Source organism: Mustela nigripes, chromosome 6 (genome assembly GCF_022355385.1).
Source record: "Mustela nigripes isolate SB6536 chromosome 6, MUSNIG.SB6536, whole genome shotgun sequence".
NCBI classification, from domain to species: domain Eukaryota; kingdom Metazoa; phylum Chordata; class Mammalia; order Carnivora; family Mustelidae; genus Mustela; species Mustela nigripes.
Genome location: NC_081562.1, coordinates 123484237 through 123507815, shown reverse-complemented (window position 1 = coordinate 123507815; position 23579 = coordinate 123484237). Strand labels below are relative to the sequence as shown.

At 36.6% G+C, this 23579-nt stretch overlaps 1 protein-coding gene across 2 annotated transcripts in view; it reads left to right on the top strand.

Annotated features, from left to right (window-relative positions):
• The window catches only part of YME1L1 (YME1 like 1 ATPase), a 50866-nt gene extending 28058 nt beyond the window's left edge, over positions 1 to 22808 (top strand). For both annotated transcript variants that reach the window (XM_059404123.1, XM_059404122.1), the window contains 12 exons: positions 2651 to 2733; positions 7732 to 7822; positions 10794 to 10946; positions 11506 to 11638; positions 12977 to 13039; positions 14037 to 14149; positions 15597 to 15752; positions 16316 to 16467; positions 17351 to 17477; positions 17570 to 17643; positions 18697 to 18783; positions 21666 to 22808. In XM_059404123.1, the coding sequence (XP_059260106.1) occupies positions 2651 to 2733; positions 7732 to 7822; positions 10794 to 10946; positions 11506 to 11638; positions 12977 to 13039; positions 14037 to 14149; positions 15597 to 15752; positions 16316 to 16467; positions 17351 to 17477; positions 17570 to 17643; positions 18697 to 18783; positions 21666 to 21809 (1376 nt within the window). In that variant the 3' untranslated portion in view covers positions 21810 to 22808. The remainder of the gene's footprint in view (positions 1 to 2650; positions 2734 to 7731; positions 7823 to 10793; positions 10947 to 11505; positions 11639 to 12976; positions 13040 to 14036; positions 14150 to 15596; positions 15753 to 16315; positions 16468 to 17350; positions 17478 to 17569; positions 17644 to 18696; positions 18784 to 21665) is intronic.
• Positions 22809 to 23579: the final 771 nt, after the last annotated feature.

Below are 23579 nucleotides of genomic sequence, written 5' to 3'. Positions count from 1 at the left end.
CACGGCTCATTATATTTACATTGCTTTGTGGGTTACAAGAAAAGTTCCTTCAGACACTGTACGAATTTCAAGTTTCATTTTGAGAAAATAATATTTTGTTAATGTTCTAAGGATTATGTTAGAGCAAAAATGTTAGCTTAGCTTCTGTTAATGGTTGGTTTTCCAGACTCCTAGAAAATTACACCTGTCCAATTATAAAATTTAAAAAACATGTGGAATAATTTTATAATAGCAATACAAAGTGAAGTAGTCCCCTATTTTAAAGACACACTAGTAAATTTATGAAAAATTTATATATAATACATAAATATATAAAAATTTGGGGTTCCCGGGTGGCTCAGTTGGTTAAGCATCTGCCTTCAGTTCAGGTCATGATCTCAGGGTCCTGTGATTGAAGCATCTGCACCGTCCCCCACTTGTGTGCTTTCTCTCTCCCCCTCTCAAATAAATAAAATCTTAAAAAAAAAATACATATATACACACATACACACACACACACACACATAAATTTAGTATACAATTAAGAATTGCCTCAAGCAGTTCTCCTAGTTCTCAGTTTACCAGTCTAAAATGAAGTAATAATGCCCATCCTAAGTAGTTCCTGTTGCTTTCTCAGCTATTCAGTTTTTACCTCGTGTTTTCTATGTTCTTTATGATTGGTTACCTTGAGAGAAAAAACTGATAACAATTAAAGAATAACAGTTTGTCTGAATTAGGACTTCATCTCAGAACTTGTGTGTTACCCCAGATATTTTAAGTTTTTTGTGGCATCAAGCCTTAGATGAGATTTTAACATCCAGGAATAATCTTTTTTTTTTTTTTTTCTTAAGATTTTATTTATTTGACAGAGAGTGAGTGCAATCATGGGGAGCAGCAGACACAGGGAGAAGCACGCTCCCCATTGAGCAGGGAGCTGGATGTGGGGCTTAGTTTCAGGACCCTGAGGTCATGACCTGAGCCAAAGGCAGATGCTTAACCGACTGAGCCATCCAGGCACTCCCATAATACTTTTTTTATAGCTAGAGTCACCTTCTTTTGTCTCCTTATTTTCAAAACACAACCAGTGTAGGGACACCATATGATTGATATTGGAGGGTTGGGGTTAGCTCTGGCTATTATTTTATGTTTCTTAATTTCTTATATTAAACAAAAATATATATCAAAATGTGAAGTGCCTTGCAGTTTTTATAAGGTTCAGGTGGTTTGTCTATAAATTAATTTGCATAATTTATTAAGTCCCTCTATGTAGATCCTTAAATAAACAATGTAGTGGGCTAAAACTTAGTGTCCAGTGTAGAGTTACTATATTACATTTGCTCTGCCAACTTTTGTATTCTTGGTATGTTAAGTGTTTTCAACAAAACTCTAGTTTTGCTTACTGATCTTTTTTTTTTTTTTGCATCTAAATTTCTGTCTTAAAGATAATATTTTTGTCTTTTTCTGAGGAAATTAGAAATTGCTCTGTTTACTCACTTACATCTGTTCAGTAGGGAAGTTTAACCAAAAGGAAGAGGTTTTAAGAAAGTTTTGTAATAGTTCCCTGTAGTTGATCTGAAGAATTTTACTGTCTTTGCAAGCTTTCGCTGTCATTCTTAATGATGTCATTACTGATATATATCATCTGAGGGCAAGTAATAACAGTCGCTAGAGGAGGAGGCCGCATGAAAAGTGAAATAATCTTTTTTTTAAGGTTTACCCTTTTTTAAAAAAAATGCTAGTGCCAGTTTTTATGCTAGATTTAAGGCAGTGTATCTCATGGTGTGCATCCCTGACTAGTTGTATCAGGATAATGGAGGGTGATTGTTAAAAATATAAACTGTCCTGGGCCTTTTTCTAAATCTACAAACCAGAAGTTCTGGGCCATGGCCTGGGAGCTTGCATTAATACATTTCTGAAGTGATTTTTATGCAGAGTTGAGTTTGAGAATGACTGGTTTAAATTTCTCTTATTAGGGGCGCCTGGGTGGCTCAGTGGGTTAAAGTCTCTGCCTTCAGCTCAGGTCATGATCCCAGGGTCCTGGGATGGAGTCCCACATCAGGCTCTCTGGTCAGCAGGGAACCTGCTTCCTCCTCTCTCTCTGCCTGCCTCTCTGCCTTACTTGTGATCTCTCTCTCTGTGTCAGATAAATAAGTAAATAAATAAATTTCTCTTGGTAGATATTATAGAAGAGGGAAATAATTTTTCATTTTAACCAACTGAGCCACCCAGGTGCCCCTATAATTTTTCATATTAATTGGAAGGTGTAAAGATGTCATTTTAGGGCCGTCTGGGTGGCTCAGTCGCCAAGCGTCTGCCTTTGGGTTTGGTCATGATCCCAGAGTCCTGGGATTGAGCCAGTATCAGATGCCGTGCTCGGCGGGAAGCCTGTTTCTCTTCTTCCATTCCCCCTGCTTGTGTTCTTTCTTTCGCTGTGTCTCTCTCTGTCAAATAAATAAATCTTAAAAAAAAAAAAAATGTCATTTTAATGTAAGTCATTTATTCCTTGAACATGATCTAGAAATCTGGAAGATGTAGTTTTTTACTTCATTATGAATTAACATATGTAAACTTAGATATAATTTTCTGTACTTTCCTACGTCTGAATAATATGGTGGTTGAAATTTTATGTGAAACCATCAAATATATAAACAATTATTTTTTTTCTCCTTAGTCCGCTTCCGGACAACAACGGGGCTTGACTCTGCAGTAGATCCCGTCCAGATGAAAAATGTCACCTTTGAACATGTTAAAGGAGTAAGTTAAAAGTTTACCCTGCAGTCTTCAAGTATTATCTAATTATATAAGGCCAATATTTGATTTTAAAGGTATAAAATAGAAAATATATATATTTTGATCTCTACCTCCAGTACTAGACACTAAAACTCTTGTAATTCCCTAAATGACAAGAGTACTAAGTGCATCTTTGCTTCTGCAGTTTGGTCTTTGATGCTGATGTCTGACACAGGGCTTCTAAATCCCCAGGAATTTCCTGGGCGATGGCACTGTCATTTGTATGAGGCCACTCTGGTGGGCTCCTGGGTGGGGCTGGACCCTAGAAAAAAAAATGAAGCCGTGGGGCGCCTGGGTGGCTCAGTGGGTTAAGCCGCTGCCTTCGGCTCAGGTCATGATCTCAGAGTCCTGGGATCGAGTCCCGCATCGGGCTCTCTGCTCGGCAGGGAGCCTGCTTCCTCCTCTCCCTCTGCCTGTCTCTCTGCCTGCTTGTGATCTCTCTCTGTCAAATAAATAAATAAAATATTAAAAAAAAAAAAAAAAAAAAAAAATGAAGCCGTGATTAGAACCTTGGAAGTTTTAGCTTCACTGCGTATTCTCCAGCCCTCTTTTAGGTATTGGGACAGAAGAAATAAATCTCTGCTGTCATTTCTAACAGAAACTAAACCATGATATTTCATATAAGGAAATAATATGTATGTTCAAATGTGATGAAGTCTTATGGGAAAAATATGGAGCGGCGTGAGGAAGATTGGGAGTTTTGAGGGAAAGATCACAGTTTTAAATGGGGATATTCAGTGTCTCATTGACTGAGAAGGTGACATTTGAGTGAAGATTTGAAGGTGATGGAGTAAACCATGCATGTAATTATTTTTTTTTAAAGATTTTATTTATTTATTTGACAGAGAAAGATCACAAGCAGACAGAGAGGCAGCCAGAGACAGAGGGGGGGATGCAGACTCCCCGCTGAGTAGAGAGCCCGACATAGGGCTCGATCCCAGGACCCTGAGATCATGACCTGAGCCAAAGGCAGTGGCTTAACACACTGAGCCACCCAGGCGCCTCCATGCATGTAATTTTTTTTAGGATTTTATTTTTAAGTAATCTTTACACCCAACATGGGGCTCAGACTAAACCCTGAGATCAGGAATCACATGCTCTACTGAATGAGCCAGCCAGCTATGCCTAAACCATGTATGAATTTGAGCAAAGGACACTTCTAGCCAGAGGAAGAGAGAGCGCGCAAAGATCCTGAGAATTAATGTGCCTGACTTGTTTGACCAGTCAAAAGTCCACTTTAATATGGAGCAGAATGAGAGCACCTACTCTTTCCACATTCTGTTCCCTATCTATGCATAAATATTTTCCACAACCTCAACTATTAGGGAATAAAGTATCAGGAGTCACTATGATAATTTTATACCAAGTAGTCCTTCCCTTCCATTGGCAATTTAAAAAGCTGTGAACCGTGTTGGAATTGCGAAAAGAGAATAATTGAGGAAGAGGTTGGTGCGGTGAGTATTTGAAAACTGATGAGTGCAGAGGGCCCTGCCCATTTTAAGATGCGCAGTCAGCCTGCTCTCCATTGAACCTGTGCTGAGATTATGGTCAGTGAGGCGTTCTTCCTTTCTCCCTGCAGTGTATATACTTCAGTACTCAATAGACTACACTTCTTTTGGAATGAGTCCAATTCTGATTGTGAAGCTAAAGAAGATGTATTGATAATACTAGAAAGGGCGCATCACAAAGTTTATAGATTATCACAGTTTTCTGTGCTAATCTAAACAAACATTATAATTACTGTTTAAATTTTATATTGCTATCATCGCTATAGAATCTAAATTTATATAGAACAATGTAATTTATAACATTTACCAAAATAGGTGGATCAGTAGGTGGTACCTGTGATCAGTTTTATAGACTCTTAAAGAGCTAGTATAGGAATTTCATTTCCTTACCTAGAATTTCTGGTTATAGAGGAGTAATTTTATATATAGTTGCCATAAAAATACTAATAAGGGCATTTATACCTTCATTTATTGCCTTGATCCCTAAACTATATTCTTCTGTATAGATTTTATATACCTCAGTTGGGAATTTTCTTGACACAAAGTTTGGGCAGAGGAAGTATAAGTTTAGTTTTTACCTTGACCAGAGGTCTTTGGCCTTCTGTTAGTATATGGATATCTTTGAATATTTAAAAAATGTATTTTAATAGATAAAGGGCCAGGTATCTTTTTATATATGTAATTTTTTTTCTATATTTTGGAGAGGACGTTACCTTTTTTTAAGATTTTATTTATTTATTTGACAGAGATCACAGGCAAGCAGAGAGAGAGGAGGAAGCAGGCTCCCTGCTGAGCAGAGAGCCCAATGCAGGGCTCGATCCCAGGACCCCGGGATCATGACCCAAGCTGAAGGCAGAGGTTTTAACCCACTGAGCCACTTAGGTGCCCCAAGATTTTATTTATTTATTTATTTGAGAGAGAGTGTGCGAGAGAGTACAAGCAGAGGGAGAGGGAGCAGCAGGCTCCCTGCTGAGCAGAGAGCCTGATGTAGGGCTTGATCCCAGGATCCTGAGGTCGTGACCTGAGCTGAAGGTAGCCGCTTTACTGACTGAGCCACCCAGACGCCCCCCAGATCTCTTATAAACATAAATTTTGAAGCTTAGCATTTACACAGAACTGTACAAATCACAAATCTGTACCTTAGTAAGTTTTCACACAGTGAACTCAGTATATTATTGGCACCCAGCTCAAGAAATAAAATATTACCAGAAACTTCCTAGTGTTCCTTTCTTCCTACTGCAAGAGTATCGTTGTTCTGTCTCATAACACACATTAATTGGCCTGTGTTTGAACTTTACATAAACATAATACATGTAGTGTATATGGCTTCTTTCATTCAACATCATGTTTATGAGATCCATCCATGTTTTTACATGAAGCTTTACTTCATTCATCTCCATTGCATAGTATTCTGTGAATCACAGTAGTGTGTATTCTCCATTAGGTAGACATTGGGTTGTTTCTAGTTTTGGCCTAAAGGGTGGTCTTGTGAATATTTTTTATGTTTCTTGGTGAACATATGTATGTATTTCTCCTTAGGGGTGGACAGAGCTTTACTTAAAAATGTTAACTTTACATTTTATTAAGTTTTAATAATTTAATCAGTGTCTTTCGAAGACCATTCTAAGCTTAATTAAAAAACTCATTTACTCTTTGATTGTATACTTCCTAGAGAAAGTCCTAGAAAATGATCTAGGAATCTAAGAGAGTCATGAGTTTAATTCTGAGTTTTCACAATGCCCTTCAGCCCAGAGATGTTTCATGTTTTAGTACACTTCTTGTCAGGTAGTTTCTTTTTAACCGTGACCGATGTACTTGAGTTCTTTTTTCCCCCACTGAGAACTATTTAAAGTTGTCTAATATAGTGTTGCAAATTGGCTGCAAACCTATTATTACACCAGTGTCATTTAAAAACATGAAAGTACACACATAAATGTGCTTTTAATTTAAATTGATAGCTAACATTTTTAATGATGTCTGGTTTTGTTTTGTTTTGTTTTCCTTGAAAAATTTAAGTTTGGAACACAAGGTCTATATTCCGTGGTAGAGCCAGTCAAGGTGGGTTCTCCTCTCTTAAGGGTCTTTGCTTTCCAGTTCAGCATACTGCCACCACTATTATTTAATATCTGGTCTTCTGCACTCATCTTTGATACCATTTGGCTCTAGATATTTGTATTTGTTACTTCTTATTGTATGCTAACTAATTTCTGATAGGCAGCTTTTTTTTCCTTTTAAGATTTTATTTATTTGAGAGAAAGTGAGCAAAAGACAACTAAGCTGGAGAGGAGCAGACCTCCCCACCGAGCAGGAGCCAGATGTGGGAGTCAGTCCTGGGATCCTGAAATCATGACCTGGGCCAAAGGCAGACGCTTAACTGACTGAGCCACCTGGACAGCCCTGACAGGCAGCTTCCTTAATCTTAAATCAGAGTTTTTAAAGTTGAGCTAATACTCTGCATGCCATCTTTGTTGACCAATTTGGGCTTTATTCTTGCGAGAGATCTTAATTCTACATGATTTCTGTATTGGGGGTATTAAATCTTTTTTTTTTTTTTAAGATCCTATTTATTAGAAAGAGATACACAGCGAGAGAGTAAACACAAGCAGGGGGGGTGCAAGAGGGAGAAGCAGGCTTCCTGCTCAGCCCCATGTGGGGCTTGATCCCGAGATGCTGGGATCATGACCTGAGCTGAGGGCAGACGCTTAATGAATAAGCCACCCAGGTACCCCGGGATTAAATCGTTTAAACTTTTTTTTTTTTTTTTTGCTACAACCATTTGCAAAACAATATCCGTACACTATAGCTTAATTTTAGCTTAATTACAGTCTCCATCCTTTGACATTTTAAGGAACTAAGTCATTTTACGATCTAGTCGTAATTCTTTATAATGAAAATAATCTAATAGTTAATCACAGAGTAATGTTATAACTTAAACACACAGACTCCCTTTTCATTGATATATATTAAGCCCACATAATTTGCCCTGAAGCTTATAAACCAAGTCAAAAGTTCTGGATTTGAAACTTATGAGTCTTTCTGTTTATGTCAAATGCTGCTGACCCATGTAACTGGAGTTGTGAATGTAAGTCCTTGTTAACTGGGGAAACACTGTTTCGCCAACAAAAATTTTTTTTTTAAAGATTTTATTTATTTGACAGACAGAGATCAAAGTAGGCAGAGAGGCAGGCAGAGAGAGAGAGACGGAGAAGCAGGCTCCCTGCCGAGCAGAGAGCCTAACTCGGGACTTGATCCCAGGACCCTGGCTGGGATCATGACCCGAGCCGAAGGCAGAGGCTTTAACCCACTGAGCCACCCAGGCGCCCCTGAAAACCCTTTTGTGTATGCATTTGTAAGGGAATCTTCTAGTTAATTTCCAGTTCGATTTAGTATTTTCAAAGAGGAGGACTTGATAATCTAATCATTATTTATAATTTGATAAATTGTGTCATTTTAGGTGGAGGAAGCTAAACAGGAATTACAGGAGGTTGTTGAATTCTTGAAAAATCCACAAAAATTTACTGTGCTTGGAGGTAAACTTCCAAAAGGTAAGGTCCCTTCCCTTTATCCATGACTTGACATTAGCAATGGAATATAGTATTTTTTTTTTAATTTAATTTTTACCAACTTAAAAGCTTAAAGTTTAGTTCTTCATGGCTATTTTACAAATAAGTCTTCATTCTGAACATAGCATTGTATAACCTGTTTTTGAGAGGAGGAGGATTTTGAATTTTATTACAATTTCAGATTTTAAATTGTGAGAATAGTGCAGAGAACTCTCTGTACTCTTAACCAAACTCAGTAGTTTTTTAGGACTTTGTCTCATTTGCTCACTTTCTTAAATAAATGTATTTTTAAACTGTTTAAGAGTAAATCGTAGATATCATGCTCCTTTAATCCCAAATACCTTGTTATGTATCTCCTAAAGTATAAGAATATTCTATTACATAACTCCAGTATAGTTATTAAAATCAGAAAATTTCACACGGTTCCAGAACTAATTATGAAATTTAGTTATATTCAAATTTCTGCATTTCTCTTATTAATACCTTTTGTAGTGAGGTCCTCCTGTCCCCCACCCCAAATCCAGGTTTAAGACTCAATCCAGGTTTACACATTTAGATTTTTCTTTAATCTTTTTGAAAAAACTATTTTAGAGAGGGAGATAGAGGGAGAGCAGGCAGTGGGGAGGGGCAGAGGGAGAGAGAGAATGAGAATCTTCAATCGGACGGATGATGACCTGAATCAGCATCAAGAGTTGCTGCCTAACTGCCTGGGCCACCCAGGCACCCCTTGATTTTTCTTCAATCTGAAAAAGTTGTTTAGCCTATTCATTTATTTACTTATTTATTTATTTGAGAGAGAGAGAGTGAGCATACGTGCAAGTGCAGGAGCCGGTCAGGGGGAGGGCAGAGGGAGAGACTCTGAAGCAAACTGTGCACTGAGTGTAGAGCCCCACGCTGGGATCAGTCTCACGACCCTATCATGAGGTGAGCCGAAGTCTCATGTTTAACTGATTCAGCCACCCAGGCTCCCCTCCTCACTCTCTTATGGGAGTGGGTGTGGATCTTTCATGACCTTAAAACATATTAATTTGTGGAATAGTCCTGTTTGTCTTTGACGTTTTCTCTCTTAATGACTGTTGTGATTTATGTATTTATGTAGAAATACATATTTAGTCTTAGTCCCATTGCTTGTAGTGTTATACTGATGACAGCAATAGATATCTCTTCCATTAATGAGACGACTTTTAGAGCACACCTAAGGTTAGCAGCTGGTTGCCAGGAGAATCGACCATGTGATAAGAGGGCCGGAACTTTCCACAAATAAGTATGTGTTCTTCAGTCTTTTGGAATGAAGTCCTTAACTTACTATATTTGATGCTATCTCCAGGTGGGTAGCATCAGAATTGATTGGAATGTTAGGGTGCCTGACTGGTGTTGGAGAATTATTTGTTGGTGTGAGGGAAAACCATATGCTGGAATTGGGTACAAGATTGTAATGACTTTGTGGTGTTTGGACTATGTGATCATGCTATACTGTAATCACTTACATTAAACTTTTACGGTTTCCAGTGTTTTGCAGTTTCCAGTGTTTTGTGGTTAAAATTAGCAGTGTGAGGGCTGGGCAAAATGTATGAAGAGGAAACAGAAACATGCTTTCAGTTGTCAAATGAGTAAGTCAGAGGAGTAAAAGGCATAGGAAATACCGTCAGTGATACTGTAATAGTGTTATATGGTGTCAGAGGGTAGCTACACTTGTGAGCACAGCATAATTAAACTTGTCAAATCACTATGTTGTACACCTGAAACTAATGTAACTGTGTGTCAACTATACTCAGACATTTTTAATTAAAATAATAAAATCAGCACTGTGGTAATCATCTTATTATCTCAAGGCTTTGCCTACATCCTTAATTATCTCTTTAGAATAAATTCTAGGTTAACTCATTTATTTAGTCATTATTCTGGATTCTAATTCTAGAAATGGATTTGGTAAGTTAAAGGTGGCACTCATATTTAAGGTTTGTTTCTAAACCGCCCACTATCTCTACCGACAATGTTCAGCAATGTATAAAAGTGTTGGTATAAATCTCTGCTAAATTAGGATTCATTTATTAAAATCAGTGCCATAACATCAGAAAGTTAAAAGTTTAAAGTCGTAGAATAGTTAAACACTTTTATTTCTAATCACAAGGGATATTTTATAAAATTGTGGGAAAATTCTCAGTTACAATAATATATTCTACCATTTAAACCAGTTAAGAATGACAACATGGCAATACAAGGGTAGTCTTAAGGGTATTTTTCAACAACTTTCCTTTAAAAAGGGTTTTTTATGTTAAAATATAGCAGTAATACAGGGTTTTTTCTTGCCTTTTTAAATGAAAAATGAAAAGTCGTGGAGACCAGAGAAATCGGTTATTCCAGCTTATGAAAAACGTACTGCTGTTAAGAAAATTTTTGAACATAGGAAAAGTTACAAAGGTGTAGAAATGAACTACTTTACCTCTGCATACTTTGTTTTGTGTCACCTAAGACTAAGGACATTATCCTAAAGAGAATAATTTATCCTACCAAATAAAATTAAATACTATTTCCTTAATATCTTGTACTCTGGAATTTTTTCAAATTTTCATCAGATGTCCAAATCAAATTTTCATCAGAGTTTCTTAAATATGTTTTTTATGGAAGAACGTGAAGTCAAGGGGTCATGTGTCACATTTGGTTGCTTAACCTTTTAATCTGTGTTTATGTGAATTTTATCTTACTTGTTTAATGACAAGTTTATTATGTTACATTCTCTCAAGTTATGAATGGTAGAGGGAAATTAGTTTTGAAGAAGTTCTGAAGTGAATCATAACCAGAGACATGTTTTGCTTTGTTTCAAAATAATAGTCATGTGCTTTCAACCTCAAAACTATGTATACATTAATTAATAGCTATTTGTTTCATAGGCTCACATCAGGTTTTATTTTTATTTTTTAAGTTGAATCAGTGAATTTGTTTTCTCTTTTAGGAATACTTTTAGTTGGACCACCAGGGACAGGAAAGACACTTCTTGCTCGAGCTGTGGCTGGAGAGGCTGATGTTCCTTTTTATTATGCTTCTGGATCAGAATTTGATGAAATGTTTGTGGGTGTGGGAGCCAGCCGTATCAGAAATCTATTTAGTATGTTTTAAAGTATCTTTCATACAATACAAAATTTTGTTAATTTTAGGGGAAAAGGGATTCTTACCCTTTATTTCCTATTCAATTATGAGTGATAGCTGACCTCACCATTGTGGGGTTTTGGTTTTAGGTAATTTAATGTGTCATCTAAAACAGAACTGTACCTACCCCCAATAGAGGAGCTAGAAGTGTTAGGTGAGGTTGGGGCCTGTTGAAAAGCTGGGTTTTCTGTTGTTGTCCTTTTTATCTTATTCATTAATTCAGTAGTATGTAATTAAGGAATAGTTAGCCTCACATCTGATTGTGGCTTATACAGTTAAAAGAATGAATACTCAGTTGTTTTTATTATATATCATTTTGTATGGTACATTTTTTTCCCTGAGGCTACCGTTCTTAAATCAGTTTTAAAAGAAAGAAAGAGATATCATTTTATGTACTTTCTCCTTAATGAATGTCTTTTGTTGCCTTTGACAGTCTTACAGGTTTTTAATACTTACATGATTTTGTTCAAAAAACATTGATTTCATTAAACTTACTTGTATCTTTTCTCTTTTCCTAGGGGAAGCAAAAGCAAATGCTCCCTGTGTTATATTTATTGATGAATTAGATTCTGTTGGTGGGAAGCGAATTGAGTCTCCAATGCATCCATATTCAAGGCAGACTATAAATCAGCTTCTTGCTGAAATGGATGGGTAATTGAATCTTCATCTGTCTTTGGGATATGGTAATATATTTGGGAACATTCGAGAAATAGCGGGGCATCTGGCTAAGTCAGTGGAGCATGCAGCTCTTCCTCTCAGAATTGTACATTTGAGCCCCAAGTGGGGTATAGAGATTACTTTAAAATAAAATCTTAGGGGCGCCTGGGTGGCTCAGTGGGTTAAGCCACTGCCTTCGGCTCAGGTCATGATCTCAGGGTCCTGGGATCGAGTCCCGCATTGGGCTCTCTGCTCAGCGGGGAGCCTGCTTCCCTGTCTCTCTCTCTCTGCCTGCCTCTCCATCTACTTGTGATTTCTCTCTGTCAAATAAATAAATAAATCTTTAAAAAAAAAAAAATAAATAAAATAAAATCTTAAAAAAAAAAAGAAAGAGGAAAAACTGTAGGCAACAGAGTAGTCCCTGTGCAGGAAGTCAAGACAAGCTGGATTCTCTGTATTATGTTTCCATTCCTAATGGGGTGACTGAGGTATCAACTCTTCTTAATTGGTGATCTCTATACCTTTTTTTAATTGATGGTAGCACGATAGGAAAGTGATGGTTCCTACTGAGAATACTAGTCTGGAGACGTAAAGAGTGTTTGCTGGTTCCTACAGTTTATGACTCGATTTTAGTGTTGTGGTAGATTAAAAGTTTCCATCAGGGGCTCCTGGGTGGCTCAGTGGTTTAAAGTCTCTGCCTTGGGCTAAGGTCATGATCTCAGGGTCCTGGGATCGAGCCCTGCATTGGGCTCTCTGCTCAGCAGGGAGCCTGCTTCCCCCCGTCTCTCTGCCCGCCTCCGGCCTACTTGTGATCTCTCTGTCAAATAAATAAATAAAATCTTTAAAAAAAAAAAAACCCTCTAAAAAAATAAAATAAAAGTTTGTATCAGTTCTTAAAATATAAAGAGCAAGAGGTGGGGTTGCTTTGAGAGAAGGAAGGACTTCTTAAAACCACGTATGACCTTTTGGAACCAAACGGGAAGTCTAGGAGCAAATAATTTGAATTGGTTAGCTTGAGAATAATTTTTCACAAATTAGTCAGGTTCCCTAGCCTTTTCTGTCAGGTCATGTCTTCCTAAGTAGAACAAATACCGTGAAGGAATGTAATCATAGATGACTTTGTGATGTATTGTTAGCAGTTTTATTAAAGTGTACTAGCGTAGTTACATTGTTCTTAGTAAAAAATAGAGATGTCTTACCACTTTGAGTATAAAAAGGATCAGTCGCTTTTCTTTACTGTTACTAAATTTAATGATAGTTTTGTGTAGAGCATTTCTAAATGTGTGATGTATTAATTTTGAGTGAAATGTTACTTTTCTTCTTTTTTACCAGCTTTAAACCCAATGAAGGAGTTATCATAATAGGAGCCACAAACTTCCCAGAGGCATTAGATAAGTATGTATTAAAAGACTTTTTTTGACACGTACCAGTGTGTACTGAAACGTAGATGAACTTTAAAAGAGGAGGCCCATCACCAAACATCACATATGATTCTACTTATGTGAAATGTCCAGAATAAGCAAATCGGTAGCCACAGAAAGTAGATTAGTGGCTGCCAGAAGGAGGGAAGAATGGAGAGTGACTGTTGGTGGCTGTGGGGTTTCTTTTTGGAGTGGGAGAATAAAAATATTCTTAAGTTAGATTTTTGGTAATTGCACAACTCTGACTATATTAAAAACCACTGGATTATCTACTTTGAAATCTGTTATGTGTGAATTAAATTTAAAAGAATCTTCTGACAACTTCATATCACAAAAGTTTGGGGGTGGTGGAGAACATTTTTAAAATAAAATTTATTATAGTTTTAAATTTTTGATTTTGCCATAGAAAGTATTCATATTTTAATTTGATCTAATAGTTTTTTTTTTTAATCTTTGCCTAAGTCTGTGGTTTAACATTCTGTACTTAACAGCAGTTGTGATAGGAAGCTATCAAAGTGTAGCTCTCATAATAGACTGCTGTAGAATTATTGTTCCTAGAGTGACTAGCTTGCATGTTTTTGTTTATGAGGGTTGCCTGCTATCTATCTCTATCAACCTTGTTCTGCCTTCCGGTTATTGAAACTGTTACTTGAGCCATGTTTTACAAGGAGTTCTCTGAATATTTATATTCAGAATGCCAGTCTAGGCTGGAATAGGTGATGGGGATTAAGGAGCACACTTGTGATGAGCAGTGGGTGACGTGTGGAATTGTCGAATCACTGTACTGTACACCTGAAACTAACATAGCACTGCATGTTGGCTGTCCTGGAATTAAAATAAGAAACAAAACTCCATCCAACTTCTAGTTGCCATTATCTTTCCATCTTGTCTTCAGAGCATCAGTCCTATTTAACTTGACCTTCAGTACTCAGAGTATTAATTTGTATTTTCTTCTCATAATCTCCCTTTAGTGCCTTAATACGTCCTGGTCGTTTTGACATGCAAGTTACAGTTCCAAGACCAGATGTAAAAGGTCGAACAGAAATTCTGAAGTGGTATCTCAATAAAATAAAGTTTGATCAGTGTAAGTCTAATTCTAGTAACAAGCTTTATTATTATCTCTATGTAATGGTAATGTTTCATTCCGCCCTATTTGTGGTCCTTAGTTGATGTCTCAGAAGACCAGTTTTTTCTATGTCCTCTTTTCTCTCCAGTTGTATTTTCTTTTTAAAAAGTTTATTACTTGATAATTACCTATGGTAGGACATTCTGTCATTTGAATCCCCATTCTAAAGGATGTCTTCTGGGGGCTTCTGGGTGGCCCAGTTGGTTGAGGGGTTGCCTTTGGCTCAGGTTGTGAGGGTCCTGGGATCGAGCCCCGCCATTAGGCTTCCTGCTCAGCAAGGGAGTCTTTTTGTCCCTCTCCCTTTGCTCCTGCTCATGTGCTCTTTCTCGCACACTCTCTCAAAAATATTTAAAAATTTTAAAATTAAAAAATAAATCTAATTAAATAGGTAATAAATTTAAAATGATTAGATATAAATAAATTATTATAAATAAAACTATTATAAATGACTAGATATGAAATAAGTAAACATAATTAAAATAATAAATTGAGTGAATTTAATTAAAAATATAAAATTTTAAAAAATTCCTTTTTTAAAAGAAAGAATGTTTTTTTGAGAGTTTTCAGATAATACTTGCAGGTAAATATAAGTGTTTTTAGATGAATGTAAAATATGAAATAGTAGAAAAAGCCCATAAAATATCATCACATTGGGCCCAAAAGAGCCAAACTGTAATACAAACGTACGAAAATATTATGGACCCACTTGAGTAATAAATGCAGCTATTAAATTAAGCTGTAGTATTTTCAAGGATAGGTGAATCATTTTATAAAACCTGATATGTTGGGGCTCCTGGGTGGCTCAGTTGGTTGCCTTCAGCTCAGGTCACGATCCTGGAGTCCCAGGATTGAGTCTCAAATCGGGCTCCTAGCTCCATGGGGAGTCTGCTTCTCCCTCTGACCTTCTTCCCTCTCATGCTTTCTCTCTCTCTCTCAAATAAAAATAAATAAAAATTTAAAATAAAAAAACCCTGATATTTCCTCTAATAAGGGAAGCTTTTATTAATGTACATATAATACTAAATACTTATGTATAAAGTATTTCAAGATGAAATTCAGAAACCAATGTCTATGAGTATACATTCTCAGTTGTCCTTAGGCTAGTAACAGTTTAGGTCATAATTTGAAGATTTATAAATCATGTCTGGCAACTCTGCATTTTTAAATTTTTCACAAAGTTATTTAAATTTAAGAACTTTCGTTGTGATGTATCCCAGTGGGATTTTAATAATCTATTTAATGGCAGTTTTGGTTTTCCTTTAGAAAAAGTAAGTTTATTTTGTAGTTATAGTGATGTAAGTATTTTAAGTTCTAGTTCAGGATAGCTGTTTTCTGTTTGCTTTCGGAATATGAGTCATTTGTGAAGAGTCATTTTGGAATTTTAATATTATTTTTATCTATGTAGCTGTGGATCCAGAAATTATAGCTCGAGGTACTGTTGGCTTTTCTGGAGCAGAGTTGGAGAATCTTGTGAACCAGGCTGCATTAAAGGCAGCTGTTGATGGAAAAGAAATGGTTACCATGAAGGAACTAGAATTTTCCAAAGATAAAATTCTAATGGGTAGGTTTTCTCTCTCTTTTTTCTTTTCCCTTTCTTACACTGTTCATTATGCTAAAGAATATCTTTTTGAGAAAAATGTTACAAGAAAGAAAGGTACAGGAGCAAGAATATATTTACTCAAAAGTAGCCACACATTTGGGCCTCTTACAGAACAAATACAGTTTATATGATTATACTGTTTGGGGGTAGAGGGTACCGTACCCTATTTTACTCTTACCTGGTATGGCTGATAAAAGAATAATTATACAGATAAAAGAAAAATTTTGCTAATTTTCAGTATTTGATTTTAAATCTTGAATTGGCTTCAGAACAATTTATCTGTGACATTTCTTGTTTAAATTTATTTTCTGAAAATAGAATTAAACTTTCCTGGTTGATAGTAAGGAGTAAGAGGACAGATCTTACAATTTTGTTGTCAGTTGGCAAGTTATTTTGGTTTAAAATAACTTAATAACGATATTAAGTCATGTCACTCTAAGAATTACTTAAAGGCAAGTGGGTTTCATTCATCTAAACATGCCTTCCTAATGGAATAATTTTATTCAATAAATTTTTATCCTTAGGGCCTGAACGTAGAAGTGTGGAAATTGACAATAAAAACAAAACCATCACAGCTTATCATGAATCCGGTCATGCTATTATTGCATATTACACTAAGGACGCAATGCCTATCAACAAAGCTACAATCATGCCAAGAGGGCCAACACTTGGACATGTAAGTATCTTTTTTTTTTCTTTTCTTTCAAATAACACTCTCCAAAAGGTTATATAGGAAACTGTTAAGGAAAATAATTAAAAAGAAAATTCAACTAAGTCCTAAGATTGCTGATAACTTTCTTCTTTAATGTTCTGAACCATTGTGAGATCAGAGATACTTGTGAAACTTACCTGCTAATAAATACTAATAGCTCAAATATTATATATTTACATGATGAAATTTAAGTCTGGAATGACAACAAAGTATCATTCTTAAATATGTCACTGCTTTTTTTCCTTCCACAAAGAAACTAGGTTAGTGGTTCAGTAGTCTTTCTAAGGTTTTTCTCGCTGAACACAAGTTTCATTTTCTTATCTTCCTTTTTTTTTGTTTTTTTAAAAGATTTTATTTATTTATTTGACAGACAGAGATCACAAGTAGGCAGAGAAGCAGGCAGATAGAGAGACGGAAGCAGGCTCCCTGCTGAGGGTAGAGACCTATTCGGGGCTTGATCCCAGGACCCTGGGATCATGACCTGAGCCGAAGGCAGAGGCTTTAACCCACTGAGCAACCCAGGCGCCCCTTCTTATCTTTCTAACGATAGACATTTTAAGCCTTTCTTTTTGGCACCTGGGTACAAGTCCATCCTATTGCAGCATTATCCTATTGCAGGGTTATAGAGCTATGACATGTAAAATGAACTTTTGCTTTATAAAGAATTTTTCTTCCTTTGCATAATGCCAGTTTTTTCGTTAGTCGCCTGAAACCACCTCTACAAAATTCTTTGAGCTGTCAGCATCATGACATTAAGTGCTATAGCAAGAGCCAGATGATAATTCTGATCATTAATGTAAATATTTCCAACTGTGTCTGGAGTTATTCTTTGTTTCCAATTGTCTAGGTGTCCCTCTTGCCTGAGAATGACAGATGGAATGAAACTAGAGCTCAGCTGCTTGCGCAGATGGATGTTAGTATGGGAGGAAGAGTGGCTGAGGAGCTTATATTTGGAACTGACCATATCACAACAGGTTAGCTGTAAAGAGTGGCATTAGTTCAGATTGTACTTGCTGATATAAAAATATTTTTAAATACTGAGTCTATGTATATTTTTAAATTTTAGGTGCTTCCAGTGATTTTGATAATGCAACCAAAATTGCAAAGCGGATGGTTACCAAATTTGGAATGAGTGAAAAGGTAATAGCTAATTTTACCCCTCCCTCATGTATCAAATGATGATTTGCGAAGAAGTGTCTCCTTATGAGACAGGGTTCTTTTTTTATTCTTAAGACTTTATTTTTTTATTGGAGAGAGCGAGCATGAGAGGGGTTATGGTCAGAGGGAGAAGCAGACTCCCAGCTGAGCAGGAAGCCCAGTGCAGGACTTCATCCTAGGACTCTGGGACCATGACCCGAGCTGCAGTGAGTCTCTTAACCCACTGAGCTACCCCAGGCACCGTAGGAGAGAGGGTTCTCATTATAAATTGGTAACATTTACTTTTCTCCTGTCTCATTCTGAGTAGATTTGTCACAGCTCATTTGAAACTAAACTTTTTTTTTTTTTTTTTTTTGAGTGCTAAAGTATAATATTCAGTTTCCATTCTAGCTGCTTGGACAAAAATAGTATGTCATGAATTAAGCAAATGATAAGATACTCCATTTCCGTTCATATGACCTAAAACTTCTGTTTGCTGAGCTTGCTTACTTTGCCCTTCCCATGTATTTCACTCTCCTACGTTATCACTGTGGCATCACACAGCACTTCTAATACACTACATTGTGGATTTCTGGATTTGGAATAGTGGCAAAGGTTTTCTAAGAAGGTACTCAGAACCATACTGTAGGATTTTTTTTTTTTAAAGATTTTATTTATTTATTTGACAGAGAGAAAGATCACAGGTAGGCAGAGAGGCAGGCAGAGAGAGAGGGGGAAGCAGGCTCCCCACCGAGCAGAGAGCCCAATGCAGGGCTCAATCCCAGGACCCTGAGATCACAACCCAAGCCACCTGAGCCGAAAGCAGAGGCTCAACCCACCAAGCCACTGAGGCGCCCCCATACTTAGATTTTAAAGTTTCTCTCTTGTTCATGCTTTTTAGTCTTACACTTTCAAAAGAATGATGAAATTTCTATACTGAATTTCTTCCTTGCCCTTGATGAGGTTTTCTTACGTATAGGATAGTACTTGCTCTGTTTACATTTATGAGTGGCTTGGGGTGTTTCTGTTCAATTTCTTTCTTTTCATTTGTTTTAGCTTGGAGTTATGACCTACAGTGATACTGGGAAACTGAGTCCAGAAACTCAATCTGCTATTGAACAAGAAATTAGAATCCTTCTAAGGGTAATAATTCTGTTTTTCTGTGCTTATTCATCTGTCTAGTCATTAATGTGCCTAAATAGTTAGGTGCTACCAGAAGATAATAGTTATCCCCTGTGTAGAACTGTCGTTATATATAATCAAGAGAATGAGTGCACCATTGATGCCATGATTTCAGTATGTAGTTGGGAGCCTCTGGTCATAGACTGAATCTTTATTTTATTCTGGCCATAGGCTAGGAACAGTTAGTATCAGTAATTATAAATATTCTACTTCATTTATAAAACCATAGTGTTGTTAGAATAGGGAGGATATTGATTATTTGAGTCTTGATTAGTTTTTCACTCTGACATACATTTTATTCCACAAATATTAGTTGTTTTGTGCCTCGCTGTGTACATACGCTGAGAATGAAGCATAAAGGTCTTTGAAAACAAAAGTCTTTTTGATTGCAGGGTCCAGTACAGAGTATGTGAACGTCGATTCAGTGAGATGAGTGAGTAGGTTCTGTGGAATCCCCTTAAGGCACAGCAGATGCTGGATTAGGGCAGTGAGAGGGGAAATTGAGGAAAAATAAATGCATTCAAGAGATGCTGATCTAGTGGAATCGAATGCCTTTCTGATATTTGGGTGAGAGTGCAGCTAAATTAAGTAACAAAGCTGTGTTCTCGATTTCTGTCTGGTGCAGCCATCTAGTTGTGTGTGCCGTTGACTGAGAAACCACTGATGATGGCCCAAGGTGGGGAAGTGTGTAGATTATAAGCTGAGTTTTATACATATTGAATTTGAAGTGTTTTCTTTTTTTAAGGTTTTACTTGTTTATTTGAGAGATAGTGAGAGAGCCTGAGCATAAAGTGGGGTGGGTGAGGGGCAGAGGGAGAAGCAGATATCCCTGTTGAGCAGGGAGCCTGATGGGGGGCTCGATCCCTGGTCTTTGGTATCATGACCTGAGCTGAAGGCAGATGCTTAACCAAGTGAGCCACCCAGGTGCCCCTGAGTTTGAGGTATCTTAGTGAAGATTTCACATGGGGAGGGATACGTGGGTCTGGTGCTTAGTGCAGAGGTTGGATATGTGCATTCCATTTGGATGTACATGAAGGCAGGTCTTAGAATGGAAAAGACTGAGCTAAATGGCAGAAAGTCTGGTGAACGAGAACTGGAATTAGGGTTGTAGATGGCCGAATGAAAGATGTTGAAGTCAGATGGTGTAAACTTCAAAGGAATCATGCTTTATAGAAGAGGCTCATAAAGTAATCGTCTGTCAGCGGTGAGGGGAGCAGTGGTCTCACCTCTTTACTCTGAAAGATCTGGGATAGGAGGGAATCAGTAGCTGTCAGTCGAGGGATTCGGAGTGTCCCTAGGAGGGCCAGGTTTTGATTAACTCAAGGAGGTAAAAGCTTTAAAATCATTACGTTTATGAAAATTTTATATGATGGAAAGGTTTAGAAGGTGTTTTACAAGAGGAAATCTCTCTCCCTTGCCTGAATCTTCATTCTTTTTTTTACTATTTATGTTATCTTGAGTAAATTATCTCTTCTAGTATTAGAGCATTGGAAATACTCTTTCTTTGCTCTTAATCCTTTTCTGAAATGTTAAGCTTGCGAGGGCGTAGGTACTCTTTCCACTAGATGGCACACTTACATTGTTATTAAGGAAAATGATGCTTAGCTAGTATACATTTTAGGTTCAAATGTATATGAAACTTAAAGATATAAAAACCTTATCATAGTCTTACTTGTTACAGTGTAAGGGTTTCGTTCCAATGGAGTTTTAAAAATTAATAATAATTTATCCTTGGATATTAATTTCAATATTCCATGACATATTTATAATACTTAATATGTTTTCTTTAATTTGTTATTTCACTTGACCATAACAGTTTTGTTCAGAATGTCTAACGATGTTTTTTTTTTTAAGATTCTTTATTTATTTATTTATTTGATGGAGAGAAATCACAAGCAGGCAGAGAGGCAGGCAGAGGGGGGTGGTAGCAAGCTCCCTGCTGAGCAGAGAACCCCATGCCGGGATCGATCCAGGACCCTGGGATCATGACCTGAGCTGAATGCAGAGGCTTTAACCCACTGAGTCACCCAGGTGCCCCACGATGTTTGTTTTTAATAGTTGTGTTATTTTTATATGACTTGTGCTTCTTGGTGTTGGTAAACTCATTTTACAGTAGTATAGTTTTAACTGACTGACAGGTAAGTTGTTAGCAAATAAGAGAATAGATAAGTAGATCTTTTCTGGCCATTTACAGTGAATAAACTGGTGAAATCTCACAAGGCAAAGGGAGCAAACCTGCCTTTCCTTTTTTACATTTATATTGAATAGAGAAATAGATTTTTTTGTTCGCAGACCTTATTTAAAAAGCAGATAAGTATAATATATACTTACATATCTTTAAGTATAGCTGCCCAAGTAGTCCTCACTTATCCATGGGATAGATTTTGGGTTAAAAATAGAACGTTCGTAAGTATGAAACTAATCTTTGAGAACCAAGCTTGCCTTATCAATCAATCAATCAATCAATCAGTCAATTGGGTAGGCTCCATGCTGGGTGTTTAAAAGCTCCATGCCTTAAGAGACTCTTAATCTCACAAAACAAACTGAGGATTGCTGTGGGGAGGAAGGGGGAGGGATGGGGTGGCTGTGTTACCGATATTGGGGAGGGGAGGGTAGGTGCTATGGTGAGCACCGAGAAATGTGTAAACCTGATGATTCACAGACCTGTACCCCTGGGGCAAATAGTACATTCTATGTTAATTTTTTTAAAGAAAGCTACATGCTTTTTTATCTTCTATAAATAGAAATGAATATAGTTCACTTTTTTTAAGGCATTTACTTTTTATGGTTTTTGCTTCTACTACGTTTTCTGCCTCTTAGATACCTGCTTTTTTTAATTTCAGGACTCCTATGAACGAGCGAAACATATCTTGAAGACTCATGCAAAAGAGCATAAGAATCTAGCAGAAGCTTTACTAACCTATGAGACTTTGGATGCCAAAGAGATCCAAATTGTTCTTGAGGGAAAGAAATTGGAAGTGAGATGAGAACTCTTAAAATGGATGCATTGCCGGTTTTGCTGCAGGAATATATAAGTAGCATTTCAGTAGTTTCTTTTTGCGATGCTTTTCTCCCATTCTTGCCTTGGTATCACTCAAGAGTGTGAAACACTTTGTCTCTCTTTTGTCACATTTAATCTCATTCTGTTTATTCTCATGATGGCACCTATGGTAAATTATCAACCTAGCAAATATGTTAAAGAAAATAAAGAACTATTAGGATTGGAAACAGCTTGTTTGAAAAATGTTAATCAGTTATTCACTTGAAAATAAGTAATGATTTTATGGTTGGTTCCTCTACTAGATGTGAATAAAAATTGTGCCTTTAGCTCTTGGGAAGTACTTTTACTTGGCAACGTAAAATTATCGAAGGATTATCTTTGTTTTTAGATAGTACCATTTATCTTTGATGAAGAAATGCTGCCGTTTGGCTCAAGTGAAGCATATTTCTATATAGGTCAGTGGAAACTTCATTAAGATGCACTTAATTAATGTGCTCCCGATTGTCCATACTAAAATAGTTCTGTTTTTGTCTGTCTAAGAGAGAATTGTAAATGTACAGATTTAATCAGAATTTAAATGATTACAACCTCTTAGAAAAGCAGCTTGCATTTTCATGGTCTTTTTTTTTAAAAAAACATCATCATTCTTACTAATGGAATTTATTTCAGAGTAGTAAATATTTTGTTAAATAAAAAGTGAGTCACTTCAAAATCTGAATAACTATATAATTATGCTTGTTATTAAAAGAAAGATTAGCCTCAAGTCTCAGTCCTTTCAAAGTGAACTTTGAATTACCCTCCTGGTTTTGCGAAGTCATGTTTGCTTTTCATTCAGATTTTGTGAACATGAACATGTTGTTACAGGATTTACAGATGACTTTATTTAACTGAACAGAGAATTATTTTAGAGCTCATTGTATTGGCTTTACAACCAGATTATATTCTTGAAGTGATTTTATTAAAATTACCTACAGTTTTCTAATAACTTTTAAGCTGTATATGGTCTTCATTGAAGAAGTTGATAGAGGGAGTTTGCTATACAGTATCTTGCCTCTAGTTTTTTTTTTTTTTTTTTTTTTTTTGGTAATTTTAAATTTTGATCTAATTTCAAACTTACAGAAATGTTACTTGAATAATACAAGGAACACCCGTGTATCCTTGATCCAGATTCATTATCCCATTTTTTAATTGGCCACTTCCCTTTCCCCTTTCTCTCCTCTTTCATCCTTCCCTGTCCCTCTCTCCTTCCTTCCTTCTCCCTGTGTGTATACATGTCTTTGTGTGGACGCAGGTTTTTATTTTTCCTAGATAGACTTCTGGGGTAGAAATTGCTGGGTCATGTAGTAAGTTTCTGTTTACCTTTGTATGGGCCTGATGAAATGCATCATTCTCCATATCTTCTACAGTATATTCTTAGAGTCTTTTTGATAAAGTCATTCTGGTGTGAATGAAATATTATCTCATGGATTTACATACGTTTATCTACACTAGTGATTCCTCTCCAGTTTTATTGGCCATGTGTATATTTTCTTTAAAGAAACGTCCATTCAGAGCACCCTCACTGTCACTTTTGGGTTCTTACTATGTGGTGTAAGATACCATATATTCTGAACGCAAGTCCCTTTTTTTTTTTTTTTTTAAGATTTTATTTATTTATCAGGTAGAGATCACAAGTAGGCAGAGGGGCAGGCAGAGAGAGAGAGAGGAGGAATCAGGCTCCCTGCTGAGCAGAGAGACTGATGTGGGGCTTGATCCC